This window comes from Bufo gargarizans, chromosome 1 (assembly GCF_014858855.1).
Source record: "Bufo gargarizans isolate SCDJY-AF-19 chromosome 1, ASM1485885v1, whole genome shotgun sequence".
NCBI lineage: Eukaryota > Metazoa > Chordata > Amphibia > Anura > Bufonidae > Bufo > Bufo gargarizans.
In genome coordinates, this window is record NC_058080.1 from 401,350,773 (window position 1) to 401,364,951 (window position 14,179).

General features: G+C 41.3%; 1 protein-coding gene across 3 annotated transcripts in view; it reads left to right on the plus strand.

The window, feature by feature from the left end:
* The window catches only part of LOC122931917 (polypyrimidine tract-binding protein 3-like), a 138,982-nt gene that overhangs the window by 81,255 nt on the left and 43,548 nt on the right, over window positions 1–14,179 (plus strand). For 2 of the 3 annotated variants that reach the window (XM_044286010.1, XM_044286002.1), the window contains exons 2-3: window positions 9,754–9,829; window positions 13,532–13,701. In XM_044286010.1, the coding sequence (XP_044141945.1) occupies window positions 9,805–9,829; window positions 13,532–13,701 (195 nt within the window). In that variant the 5' untranslated portion in view covers window positions 9,754–9,804. The remainder of the gene's footprint in view (window positions 1–9,753; window positions 9,830–13,531; window positions 13,702–14,179) is intronic. The other variant, XM_044286018.1, reaches the window with a different exon arrangement.

The following is a 14,179-nucleotide window of genomic DNA, read 5'->3' on the forward strand; positions in this document are numbered from 1 at the left end:
GTACCGCAAATAATATTCTACATTTTCTAACCAGCACCTGGATCTGAATACTTTGGTAATTGCTTGTAATCAAGAATTTTGTATAGTCACTGAGCTATTCAATAGAAATGTATCTGCATACCGCCACCTGCGGTTTGTTCTTGTCCTTATTTCTTGTCCACCTCACTTTGGGGGTCACACTTAGTTTAAGGGGACATTCACATGACCATACTTTGTCTGTATCTGATCTGCATTTTTTGCAAATCAAATGCGGACCCATTCATTACAATGGGACTGTGTGCTGTCCGCATCCGTATGTCCGTTCTGCAGCTGATCCACTAAATGCAAAACGCACACGGCTGGTTTCTGTGTGGATCCACAATTTGGGGACCACAAAAAAAAGCTAGTCATGTGAATGCCCCATTAATCTTCAACTGTCACCAGCCATATATTCTGTTAGGAGCTGTGACATTTACAAGGAAAAAGCTACGGCAGAAAACCATTTCCCGAACTCTGATTCGGTTCCAAGTGGTACCTTGGAACCGAACCAGAGTTCGGGAAATGTTTTTTTTTTTTTTTTTTTTACAGTACAAATTAATTTATAAAGGTATTGCCTGAAGTCTCGCGAGACATACATTCTAATACTGTATGGAGCTCCTGCTCTGTACAGTATTGGAACAACGTTTTATGCGAATCGACTTCGGATGTTCCATCCAAAGTCTATTCGCTCATCTCTATATATGATGTCTGATTTTCATTTTTTACATTAATCATGGGATAACCCCTTTAAAGGGAACCTGTCACCGGGATTTTGTGTATAGAGCCGAGGACATGGGTTGCTAGATGGCCGCTAGCACATCCGCAATACCCAGTCCCCATAGCTCTGTGTGCTTTTATTGTGTAAAAAAATACGATTTTATACATATGCAAATTAACCTGAGAAGAGTCCTGTCTGTGAGATGAGTCAGGGACAGGACTGATCTCAGGTTAATTTGCATATGTATCAAATCGTTTTTTTTACACAATAAAGGCACACAGAGCTATGGGGACTGGGTATTGCGGATGTGCTAGCGGCCATCTAGCAACCCATGTCCTCAGCTCTATACACAAAATCCCGGTGACAGGTTCCCTTTAAGTGCTTGTTACATTTAAGAAGGAAACCACTATAGCAGTTTCCTTTCTTGTACAGTTTTGTCATTTTTGGCATTTACATAAGATATACTGGAAATAGATATATTCTTGTGCCCCTGTTCAATGGGCAGATGAGATGACCCAATGGTTATATGGCAGTAATATTTTGTCCTTCTATCAGTTATTGCATGCCCTAGCCTAGCGATATGTAATGACTGTTGGCCTAGAAGCGGTCTGGCATTACTTGCCAGATGTTTATCCATATATCTGGTCATTGCAGCTCCTGAGTACATTGCACAGACCCCACTTACAGACGGTTATGAATCAGTGCTTCAGGTATGGGATGCAACTAGAGGTGATGCTGCTATATGCTAATGTTGCATCCTATTCTGCTGACGTGTAGCTCAAGCCCCTTGGGCACGTTGACATGTTCACAATTTGCCAATGACAAATCCAACATGTTCTAGCAAGAAGATCCATGGCAGAAATCCAAGGCCGACACTATGATCTCTGGCACACATATGCAGCAAATGTGTCTGCACATCTGCACGAGGATAAAGGGCCCTTTACATAGGACAAGAATTTGCCAGATATCTGTCTGTTTAAAGGTCTCGCCATGAAACGCTCATTCGTCAGGTAATTCGATCATTTGTGTAGGCACATAATTTATCGTTTGCTGGCAGCAAATCATGCTGTGTAAGCAGCACTCCGCTGCTATTAAACAGTGATTCTGTATGGGGACAAGCTATGGCATTAGTGATCGCTCCTCCCCATACTGTGGAGGGGATCGCTGCATGTAAATGTGTTGCTCTCCTCCACTGACGAGCAGGTGATTGCCTTCCCGACAATCACCTGCCGAATCGTCCCATCTAAAAGGACCTTTAGCCCATTGTCTCTCAGTGGGGCTAATTCACAGCTTTTCAGTGCAGAATACACAAAAAGAAGAAAAAAAAATGAACATGCTCTTTCTCATCACTGATTTTTATTTTTGTTTTTTTCCTCATGACACAGACAAAAATTTGCTGAGTTTTTCCAGAGCATGTATGTGGGGTATGTAATACCGATTCACTGGATGCAGTATGCTTGAGGATTTGATGAGGCTATGGAAGTGGAATCCATGTATAAATCCTGAACACACTTGTCGGTATTGATACAGACATATTATGGCCATTTGAAACCTGCTGAGAGCCCAATTCCCCTTTTTTTTTTATTTTTATAGCATTGTTGTTGTTTTTAGGTACATTTATGCCATGTGATAGGGACATCCTTGTGCTAAGAGTCTCATGATCACTGTCTCAAAGGGCCTCACCAACAGATATGTCAAAACCCATACGGCACATATTTCTTCCTAGAAACAGGTTGATATATAATGTTAACGTAGACCATGATGTAATTATGTGCCCCCTACAACATGTTTACCTGCAGACATTATCTGAGCAATTTTATCCTTTGTGTGTAATATTACTGGAGACCTTTGTGCCTAGATGTACAGACAAAACGATAAAAGTACAGTAGTGATAGAAATTACTGTATGTAGTAAAAGTTCTCTGGCTTGGGTATAGCACATCTGCTAGGATTATGAGCTACTTGTATTAGTCATACTGCTGAGATAAAAAAAAAAAAAGAAGCAGTCATTTGAATGAGAAAAAAAAATTACAAAGATTGTCAACTTTGCCCAACCCTTTTACTCCCTTCCGGAGGATACCAGAATTGTTGGCGTAGCATACCAGCACTTGTATTGAAACAGTTAGGTAAGCTGCGTTGCTGCAGGCTGCTGTATCATTGCCCCTGTCTTGTTCGACCCTGGTAATTACTATGTTAGTCAGTACCTAGCAAGGACCTGTAACTTTTCCTGACATTTCTTACAGTTACTTATATCCCCATGTAATAATGATTCTGGAGCATCTATTCTTATGTCTCTTTGTTCCGCCATTCCTTTAGGATTCCTGCTAGAAGTTCTGAATGCATTGCTAACCGTTTGCAGTAAAGGTCCAGATGGGTGTTATCAGTTGGGGGGGGGCGTCCATGGATAGTCTGATACTAGCAGCACTGATTGAATAGTGTAAGACTTACAGGGAACTTGTCACCAGGATTTTGTGTATAGAGCTGAGGACATGAGTTGCTAGATCGCCGCTAGCACATCCGCAATACCCAGTCCCCATAGCTCTGTGTGCTTTTATTGTGTAAAAAAAACGATTTTATACATATGCAAATTAACCTGAGATGAGTCCTGTACGTGAGATGAGTCAGGGACAGGACTCATCTCAGGTTAATTTGCATATGTATCAAATTTTATTTTTTTTACACAATAAAAGCACACAGAGCTATGGGGACTGGGTATTGCGGATGTGCTAGCGGCGATCTAGCAACCCATGTCCTCAGCTCTATACACAAAAACCCGGTGACAGGTTCACTTTAAGGGACACACAACCAACTTTGTAACACCCAGCTGGACCTTCATTGCAGATTTCTAGCAATTCATTCTTAACTTCTATAAGGAATAATGAAAGAATGGCACAACATAGAGCCATAAGAATAGATGCTCCAGAATTATTACATGGGGAATGCAAGTAGCTGCAAAAAGAGACATGTCCGTGTTACAAGCAGTCGATGTTAATCCACTGTACCAACTAACCAGTTTGACGTTGTGTTAGTCCTGTGGTTATCATGGCAATCCCCTGGTTTACGCTCTTTTACCCCTTTGCTGTAGGGGACCTACTTGGCTACTACCTATTTGAACGGTATATTTGGCAGCTGACCCACAGGGTCAAAGAACCCAGTGCAAAGCTTCAAGGGGTCAGGCCTAGTTGGTAAACGGGCAGAGGTCAGCACAGACAGAGGTCATGCAACTCTGTGTACGAAACTCATCCGAGCTCAGGGCAGGCAGCAAACCATCATTACTGTAGACAGGCTAAGGTCAGGGGCCAGGGCAGGCAGCATAATTACAGAGTCAGTTAACAGGAAGAAATTCAGCACATGGGCAGACAATCAAAATAGCCTTCACTGGTTAAAGTAGCAAAATAGGCACCTGAAGATCAGGCAAGTGGTGGAACCTCAGATCAGCATTTATAGGAGGGCCCATTAGTCATACAGCTGCAAGATGAACCTTTGCTGTACTGCAACAGAGGTGTTAAAAGGAACACTGGCCCTAATTCAGACACAGGCAACCGGTGCCCATGTAGTGTCCCACTAGGTATGGGTGGGCACTACACAAGGGTCAATTGGTGTGCGCATTACTCTTACTCACAAGGAACAGAAATGTCATATTTTATTCTGCATTTAATGTATGTTTTAATGTATTGTTATATGCAATGTACCCCTGTCTAATGCAGCAGCAGGCCTAGTTGGGTGTAGTTAGACATCCCAGACACTAGAGGGAGATAGGGAGCCCCTAGTATAAATGTCCAGGCCCAGACAGGGAGTGTTAGTGCAGAGCCAGGAGTCTGAGAAGACATAGGTTAAGAAGCCTGCTCCTGACATGCAGCTGGATAGCCCAGGCTGCTAGTGATGTCCAGGAGGCTGTTGAGAAACTCCAGCTTGCCTGAAGAACAAGAGAGCCTAAGTTAGCTCTGAAGAGATACCCCAGTTGCAGGATTCAACCTCCTGGGAGAAATCGACAGTATCCACCTGATGGGAGGAGGCGTCCCAGGGTAAGCCAAGTGCCCCTGATAGGCAGAGGAACTTAGAAACCCTTGCAAGTAGTATAATACCTGAGGAAGAAGATAACCAAGGATATAAGCCACCCTTTTAGGCATCCGGGCCTTGGGAGATATCAAGCCAGAGTAGGAGTTCTAGAAAGGACAGTGTCAAAGTACAACCTGCTGCTGAGTGCTTGTGGAATTTACCCTCAGTGTAACTTGCATGACTATTGCCTGCCGTATTGTGAATAAGCCCCTTTTGTGGAACTGTAATACTGAAGACTATACTACTCCCTGCTGTACAAAGTTGGATTGTCCAGTAAAGTTTATGTTTGGTTCACTGCATACTTGTGTACCTTCATCTTTCCAACCACCAACCGGCGTGCCACCGGCCAAAGGCACTGGCGTCACGAATTACCACAGGGACCTTGCCCCAGGCACACAAAATATCTGTAACATCCAGGGCACCTCAACTACCATCAGGCCTGGTCCCTATCTACAGAGCGTGCCCCAGAGGAACCGTGTCTACCTCTCCTTCACTGCCACGCGCCTGCCCAGGGTTCCGCAAATATAGTGAGTACCCTCGATTGCCCATAACTGTGACCTCACTTCGTCATACCCTGCAGGTCTGGCGTGTTTCACCCATGCGTACAGGACAGCGATGGCCATGAATCGTCATTGTAACAGTCTAGAGAGACTACAGGTCCTTTTTAACTAAAGCTATAGCACACTTCTAGATTTTAAATCCTTATGAATGGCAAATCCTTGCTATGTATTAATTTTAAAATTAACTAGATCCATTAAAGTTCTTAGAAGTGTCCATCACCACAGTATACTGGACCACAAGACAACACCACCAGCCTATCACAGGCGTATGCAGGAGATGTTTGCAAACAGTGAAGTCTATGGGAGATGGCTTAGCCAGTGACCCTCAGGTTAGATTCGCACAGCAAATACACTTCTGAAACATCTGACCTGTATTTGCTGTCCAATCTGAGGCATTGCCATTGCCTGGCCCTGTCAATGAAAGCACCCAGGGAGGAGCTGGCCACAGAAATGAGTGGAGCTTGGGTGCAACAAGAGCAACAGTGACGCCTTCTTTGCTGATTCGGCAGAGAACTCAAGAGTAGAAAAAACCTTTCCATGAGAATGTATTGTAACACTTATTGTATGTTCACAAGGCAAAAGCCGCTGTGGACCCTCTCGCTGGTTGATTCTAAAGCACAAGTGGACACACACCACGGCTTCAAGCAACATCCGTCCGGACACTGTGCCAAGAAGGAGCCTTCTTGGTGCCTTGGCGACTTTTAACTGCCATTTGTGTGAAGTTCACAGTGGTGCTTCCGATTGACAATAGACTCCACATGGCTGATGCCGGAATTTTGGTACAGTGTCCACGCTAAAATTTTGGCAACATAAACAGCCTTGTGAACATGCCCTAAGGCGAGGACTATGTGGTGACTTATGGCCACTCAACATAAGATCAGAAATTCTTGCGGCTACATAGTAACTAATGATAGTAATTGTGGCTGCGTTGCTCAAAATGCCCTAGATGTGAAGGGACGGATGCTTCCTTGTTGCACATGTTCTGGGAGTGCTCAGAGTTGAGGGCCTGCTGGGAAGGAGTAATAAGGATCATTGCTAAAACAACTCAGATACAGATACAAGGGGGACCCTAGGGTCCATGTGCTGGGAATTTTAGATTCACCAGGACTTGATAAAATATCCTTGTGTATTCAAAGAATACTTTTCCAGGCCAGAGTGTTGATAGCTAAACATTGAATGCAGAGTAGCCCGTCTACCAGGCAGGAATTTGTGAACCGCTTGAACACAATTTTACGATTTGAAAGGGGGGTCTACCTGAAAAGGATATTCCCCGCCAAGTTTATTAAGATATGGGAGGGTTGGTTTGCGGTCCCTGGATTAGTGTCTATGGCGTTGACGAGGGATTGTTTGAGTGCGCAAATGTCCATATTGGGGCAAATTATATGAACACCCCCATGGCTCTAGGTCTGTTTTTACAGCCGCACCTGATTATATATTTCTCTGCATTTCAATGTATAGGATATTTTTCATATTGCGCCTACCATATTTGAGTGCAGTATTTTTGTTTTGTTTTCTGCTCTTTCAGATGTAATCAGTCGAAATTGTCTCTCTGCAGGACAGTTAGTTGGGGGGGGGGGGGGGGTATTTGCATCATACGGTTTATTTATTTGTCCAACTATGTGGATATCTTTGCAAAAATAATTCTGAAACGATGCACTATTTGTATATGTTAAACTTTTATTTTAATCAATAAAAGTTATACATGATAAAAAAAAATGAATGTGGCTGCATTGAGACCCCCAGTTACTGTGACACCAGAGTTGGCAGTAATCCAAACCTGCTGAATTTCCATGCTATAGGCACGGCCTGATAGACAGCCAGTGAAAATACCATAGAATGCAATAGTATTCTGTTTCACTCTATGGGGCAAGCAATGAGAAGATTGCATATAAATTCCCCTAAGGTGACAAAAAAGTACAATAAAAAAAAAAGGGTGTAAAAAAAAAAAAAAAATCTAAAATAAATTACCCCAATTCCCACTTTTACTAATAAAAATAAACTATAAAAAAATAACCATAATATGTGTCACTGTGTCTGTCTGAGAATGTCCAAACTCTTAAAATATAAGACTATTTAAAGTTTGCGGCGAAAACGTTGAATAAAAGGTTAGTATGGACCCCAAGATGGTACCAATAAAAACCACGACTCATTGCGCAAAAAATGAGCCCTTTCACAGCTCTGAAAATGGAAAACTAAAAAGTTGTTATGGTTGTCAGAATATGGCAATGCTTTTTAAAGTAGTAAAACATAATAGACACATATATTTGGTACTGCAGAATAAGGTAGTCATGTGAACACCATAAACACAAGACCAAAATAAACCATGGCAGAACTGCATTTATTTTTTATTTATTTTTATTACAATTTCATCCCACAAAGAATTCTTTTCTGTTTTCTAATACAAGCTATGCCCCGCAACAAATAAGCACTTTAAAAAGTTATAGCTCCTGGAAGGTGGGGAGGAAAAACTGAAAAACGCAAAAATGAAAATTCTCTTAAGGGATGTATAGTAACTAGGGCGGATTCTCATGAAAAAGTGTATGTGCATGGCGTTTTATGCATCCATGATTTTGAATTTCAGACTTTTTTTTTTTTTTTTTGCAGTTGTATGAAGCACTTATCATATCGTATCATACACTCCTGTGCTAATATTAGCATCTGTGTTGGTCCCATGTTCATATGTCCCTGCGTTGCTGAGTTTTAATATATTCAAATGAGCCTCTAGGAGCAACAGAGGCGTTGCCATTACACCTAGAGGCTCTTCTTTCTCTGCAACTGCCACTCCACTGCCATTGACAGAGCCAGACGTTACGATCTTATGATGACTGTCTGGTTCTGTCAATTAAAGTAGAGTGGGTGCAGCAGTTACAGAGAGAGATATTAAAGCATAATTTTTCTCAGAAGAACATGAGACCAACACAGATGCCTTCAGCTGCCAAGCGCACATGTAACAGGTCAGCCAGTTTCATAGGTGCAAGTCTGCTGACAGATGCCCTTTAATGTATGGTAAAAACATCATATACTAACGCCATGTCAGATGGCGTGTCAGATGCGTGTTCAAGGTGGAAGGCAGTGATCTATCCAGCGCTTTAGAACAGGACTTTGTGGTATAGACAAGGGTGGGATGTAAAAAATGTAAGCCAATTGGGGATTACCGGATATTCTCCATTTTACCAGTGCATGTATAGTACTCATGGGCAAAAGGTCTCCAAAACACTTTGCTACTTGTGCTTTAAGTGATTTTCCAGCCCGCAGCCAAGCTTAATAGCCATAAACTATTGGTAAACGGTTTTGTGGACCTTTCTGTCTTGTGTAATGAAGATTGGACCAGAAACCGCTGCAAGCAGCGTTTTTATGTTCGGTTTGCAAAACTGAACAAACCTGATCGGGCACCGACCATGGGCAGCTGCATGCGGATCTGGGACCCATTCACTTGAACGGGGTCCGCGGTCCGCACTGCAAAAAGCTACTTTTTTGCAGTGTGGAGGCACGGGCAGAAACACCACTCCATAGTGCTTCCGCACCCCATCTCCGGGTTTGCAGACCTATTCAAGTGAATGGGTCCGCATCCGTGATGCGGGGTACACACAGCCGGTGCCCTGTGTATTCTGGGCCGCAATACTTCCACGGCAGAGCAACGGCCGTGTGCATGAGCCGTAAGTCAATGGCGTCTGATACATTTATTTCGTAACAGAAAAAAAACGGATCAGGCGTCCATTGACTTACAATGATTTTCATGCCTGATCAAGTTTGTTCAGTTTTGATTTTAATACAACCGGATCCAGCTGAAACGGAGCCATCAGGAATTATTAAATGGAACCGATACTTTTAAGGCTACTTTCATACTTGCAGTAGCCTTTTCCGGCAGGCTGTTCCGGCGGGGTAACATCCTGCCGGATCCGTGTTACTGTAAGTCCACTGTGCTCGTGAAAGTCGATCCGGCCCCATTCACATGCTGAGATGCGGCCGGAATAAAACTACAACATGCTGCGGTTTTTGTCCGGCCGCCTATTGGCTTGTTTGCCATGCTGCAGCCGTACTTACGGCCTGCCCCCATTATAGTGAATGGGTCAAGGGCAGACTTCCACCAGCATGGTGGACTTGCGGTAGCACGGATCCCGCAAGTGTGAAAGTGGCCTAATTCAGGTTTTGAGATCATCTGCCAGATCTCAAAACCTGAATTAAAAGCGCAGATGTGAAAGTAGCCTGACAAATTTGCATGGAAGCTTGGCAAAAAGGCACCTGTATGTGGGCTTAATAGTACAGTTTGTAAACCATAGACTCTCACATGTAATTCCAAACACATAATTAGTGTATTATTTTTTTTTTTGCTGTTTTATTTTTTTTCATTGTTTTATACTGATATGCATTTGTTTTATTTTACTTTTTTATTTTTTAGCGGGCATCTGATGAGCTTCTCCCTTCTGGTATCGCTAACGGGCCTTTTACCATGAGCCATTCCACTCCAGCTACAGGTACAGTGAGTCTTTGAGAGCCAGCATGCTGTGCTTTGCTAGCCTCTCATGAAGTGATATTTTCTTAATGCAATTTATTAGTCCTAGCTAAATGTTCCAGATGCTGGGAAATTCTCTTACTGGATGAGAGACCTGTCCTACTGTATATAAATAAAATAAGAATGCAGTACACCTTGTCAGGGAAGGCTGGTAAAAATAGTGTTAAAACGTGCTGATTATTACGGTAATTTACTTTGCTCATAAAGTGTTACCTGGTGATTGAATATTTCCACGTATATATCAGTGCTATACTTTATTTAGCATCTGACATTTCAATATCCAGGGCTGATATTAGAGTAAATAACGCCAAAAAATAAAAATGAGATCTTTCCCATGATTAAATAAACCTAACCCATGGAAATAAACCCAGATGAAGCCTCACAGCAAATAATTTGTCAAAACTTCTATTTCCCTGTCATAAAAACTTAGATTTACATGTATTTTCATGCAGGAGATGTAAACCAGAAAAAGTGCTCTAAACTTTGAGTTTGTCATTATTTAATAAATCAAATGTATAATATATATTGCAAAAAATAAATATAAAACTACCATACAATGGACAAGTAAGCCACTTACTGACCACATAATACTGCCCTACAGTGCCCAGTGTCTAAATAATACTGCTATATAGAGGACAGAATATTCTATTGGGTGGATTAAGGGTGAATGATATATCTTGTGGTTTAGGGTGGCTTAATTCTTCTGGCTATTGGTAATATCTCAGGTGTTCTAGGATGATTTAGGGATCAATGAAAATGTTCTAGTTTCTTCTTAACAACATTAATGATCTGGGGCGGTTGAGGGGTTCACACTTTATATTGCTTTGCATCTGGCATGGTTTAGGGGCTAATATGCAGTGGTTATGAAGAAGGTAGAGGCAGTGCATGCAGTCAGTTTGTCCAAAAGTCAGTATAGTGAGCGAATATGTTCCCAAGAGCTCTGTAACTTTGTGTATCAAATATGTGACCCCGAAAACACCTAGGACTGGAAATTTTTAGATACGGTAAATCGTGAGTGTAAATTTGTGCTAAAGGCTCTGCGTGACAATTCGCTATATCTCATGCCCAACAGATTTTTTTTCTACTTGCATGGTTGCATTGTGTGTCTGTCTAGAATGGTGTATTTTTGTTTTTCAATAAATATGGTAATGCATTTTACGGCTATACCTTTGTTGCTACCAGCTAATGTCCAGTCTGTAGCGACTGATATGTTTATAGGGAATCTGTCATCATGATCTTGGACTATTATCTGCAGTAACCCATGGCTAGTACTGCACATAAGGAGTCCAGATCGCTATTTTTTTTTTTTTTTTTTTCCTACTACTCCTGTTCTGCTGTCAATGGTAAGAGCTGCACTGAAATACCTTATCAGGACCGCTGTGGTCACACACAGGAGTCCCCTCCATTATGTTAGCATGGCTCAGCAGTCCGGACTTGAGCTTTGAGCACTGACAGCGGGGGGAGCAGGGGGCAGTAGGAAAAAAAAATGGCAATCTGGACTCCTTAGGATACTTTCGCACTTGCGTTTTTCTTTTCCGGCATAGAGTTCTGTCCTAGGGGGCTCTATACTGGAAAATAACTGATCAGTTTTATCCTAATGCATTCTGAATGGTGAGTAATCCGTTCAGGAGGCATCAGGATGTCTTCAGTTCAGTCATTTTGACTGATCAGGCAAAAGATAAAACCGCAGCATGCTACGGTTTTGTCTCCGGCCCAAAAAACTGAAGACTTGCCTGAATGCCGGTCAATTTGCCATTTTTCATTGCTTCTCTTAGCCAAAAGAATGTAATACAATGTGATCAAAAAGTCACACATTCCAAAATGGTATCAATAAAAACTACAGATTGTGCCACAAAAAATTAGCCCCCACACAGCTCAGTAGATATACCCATATAAAAGTTATGGGGGTCAGAATATGGTAATGAAACCCCAAATTTTTTTTTACACTATTTAAACATTAAAAACCTATACATATGTGGTATTATTGTAATCTTAATACTGACCCAGAGAATTAAGGGCACGGGTCAGTTGTGCCGCAAAGGGAACGCCGTGGGAACAATTCCTATTTCCACCACTACATTGTATGCCATATTAAATGATGGCATTAAAAAGTACAACTTGTTCCACAAAAAATCAGCCCTCATAAAGCTATGTGAACGGGAAAATAAAAAAGTTATGACTCAAGGAAGATAGGGAAGTGAAATGTAAACCTGAAAAAACCTCTGGTATCCTAACGCTGGGTTCACACCTGAGCGTTTTACAGCGCGTTCCTACGCGCTGTAAAACGCACAACAGGCAAGAACCAATGATTCCCTATGGGAATGGTTCTCACCTGGGCGTTTTACAGCGCGTACGATCGCACTGTAAAACGCCCGACGCTCAAACAAGTGCTTGAGCTTTTTTTTGGGCGTTTGTCGCGCGTTCCCGCACATAGATATTCGGGAACGCGCGACAATGTGTGCACCCCTGTCTCTGTATGCGCGATTGTAAACGCCCGTACAATCGCACATACAGAGCGCTCGTTTCAGAACGCTCAGGTCTGAACCCAGCGTAAGGGTTAAAGATGCCACCTGAACCAGAGCGAGCAAGTCTTTTAGGTACCGGGTTTCTGATCTTTTACACAGCAGACACCGGGGGCTAATTTCTGCCAAGATGGAAGACATTTTTAATGCCTCAGATGCTGTGGTTCATTTGTGAAACCAGCATTTAAGACGGTCTTCCCTGGAAACGCTGCGCTTCCAGGACCTGAACAGCTTCCCCACGCTGAGACTTTTAAAAAGTATAAAAATAAGTGAGATTTTTTTTTTTTTAAATTCAAATCGCCCCCCCCCCCCATTCCCGATAATAAAAATAAACAAACAATAAAAAGATCATAGGCATTGTCATGTCTTTTAAAACGTTTATCATTTCACCTCCCAAAGAAATGGAATAAAAAATAATCAGTCTTCCACAGTCTAAAATGGTATCAATAAATACTACAGATCGCCCCGCAAAAATCTTTTTTTTTTTTTTTAGTATTGCAAAATGCAAGAATAACTATATAAATGTCATATCGAAGTAGTCATACTGACCCGAGAATGAAGGTAACAAGTCAAAACAAAACCCATAAAACTATGGTGGAATTGCATTCTTTTTCCAATTTCACCACTTTTAGAAAAAAATAATAATTCTAGCTTCCCAACATTATAGAAAACCAGAGAGGGAAAAACTAAAGCGCAAAAAACGGAAAATTGTCGTGTCAGAAATGGTTTAAACATGGGACAAAAATGTCATGTGAACACAACCTTAGTTTGCCTGGCAGTAAATGTTGTATTACGCTACATAAATTGCGGATTTGTGTCTCCTCTATCGCTATTAGGAGACTGTACGATGCCCATTAAATTGTGACGTTGTGATATAATAAATCCTTTTTGTGATTTTATTTTTTCTATGAATCTGGTGCTTTATTTCAGTCGTTTAAGTGACGCTCTTCTATAGTTTTGTAGCCCCATATTTTAGGTTTTATTTTTTATTTATTTTGTTATTTTAGATGTTGTTTCCTTATGTAATGAAGCTCCTCTCATAAGCTGGAATTTCAGTTCTAAGCAGTAGCTCCACTTTAATGAAAACATTACAGACATGTCTGCATTGGTGTTACTGACTATTTTTATTTCTTTCTTTTCAGCTAATGGGAACGATAGCAAGATATTTAAAGGAGATCGCTCTCCCTGTTCCCCTTCACGCGTTATCCACATTCGCAAGGTTCCAAATGAAGTCACAGAAGCTGACGTCATCTCATTAGGTGTACCTTTTGGAAAAGTTACCAATCTTTTGATGTTGAAAAGTAAAAGCCAGGTACTATATATTATATTTTGCTGTTTTAAGCACATTTCTGTTGTTTTTTTATATAGTGCAATATGGGTATACTATGTAAAAAAAGATTTTTTTATTTTATTTTTTTTCATTTCTAGATCTCTGCATTTCAAAAGACATTACTTTTTTATGTTTCTGTTGACATAGCTGTATGAGAGCTTGTTTTTTGCAAGACAAGTCGTATTTTTAAATGGCACCATTTCGGGGTATATCTGATGTGTATAACTTTTTCTTTTTGTGGTGATGGGGAAAAAAAAGCAATTCCACCTTTTCTGTTTTTTTAAGGTTTGTTTTTATGACATTCGCTGTGTTTTATTTGGCAGATTAGGAGCATGACACAGATGCCACATTATACAGCGTTTGTTTTTCTACTTTTGATATAAACTTTATTTTTGAATCAATGCTTTGAAAGAACAATGACTGACTTTTTCTTCCCTTGACAGGGCTATGTGAGAGCCTG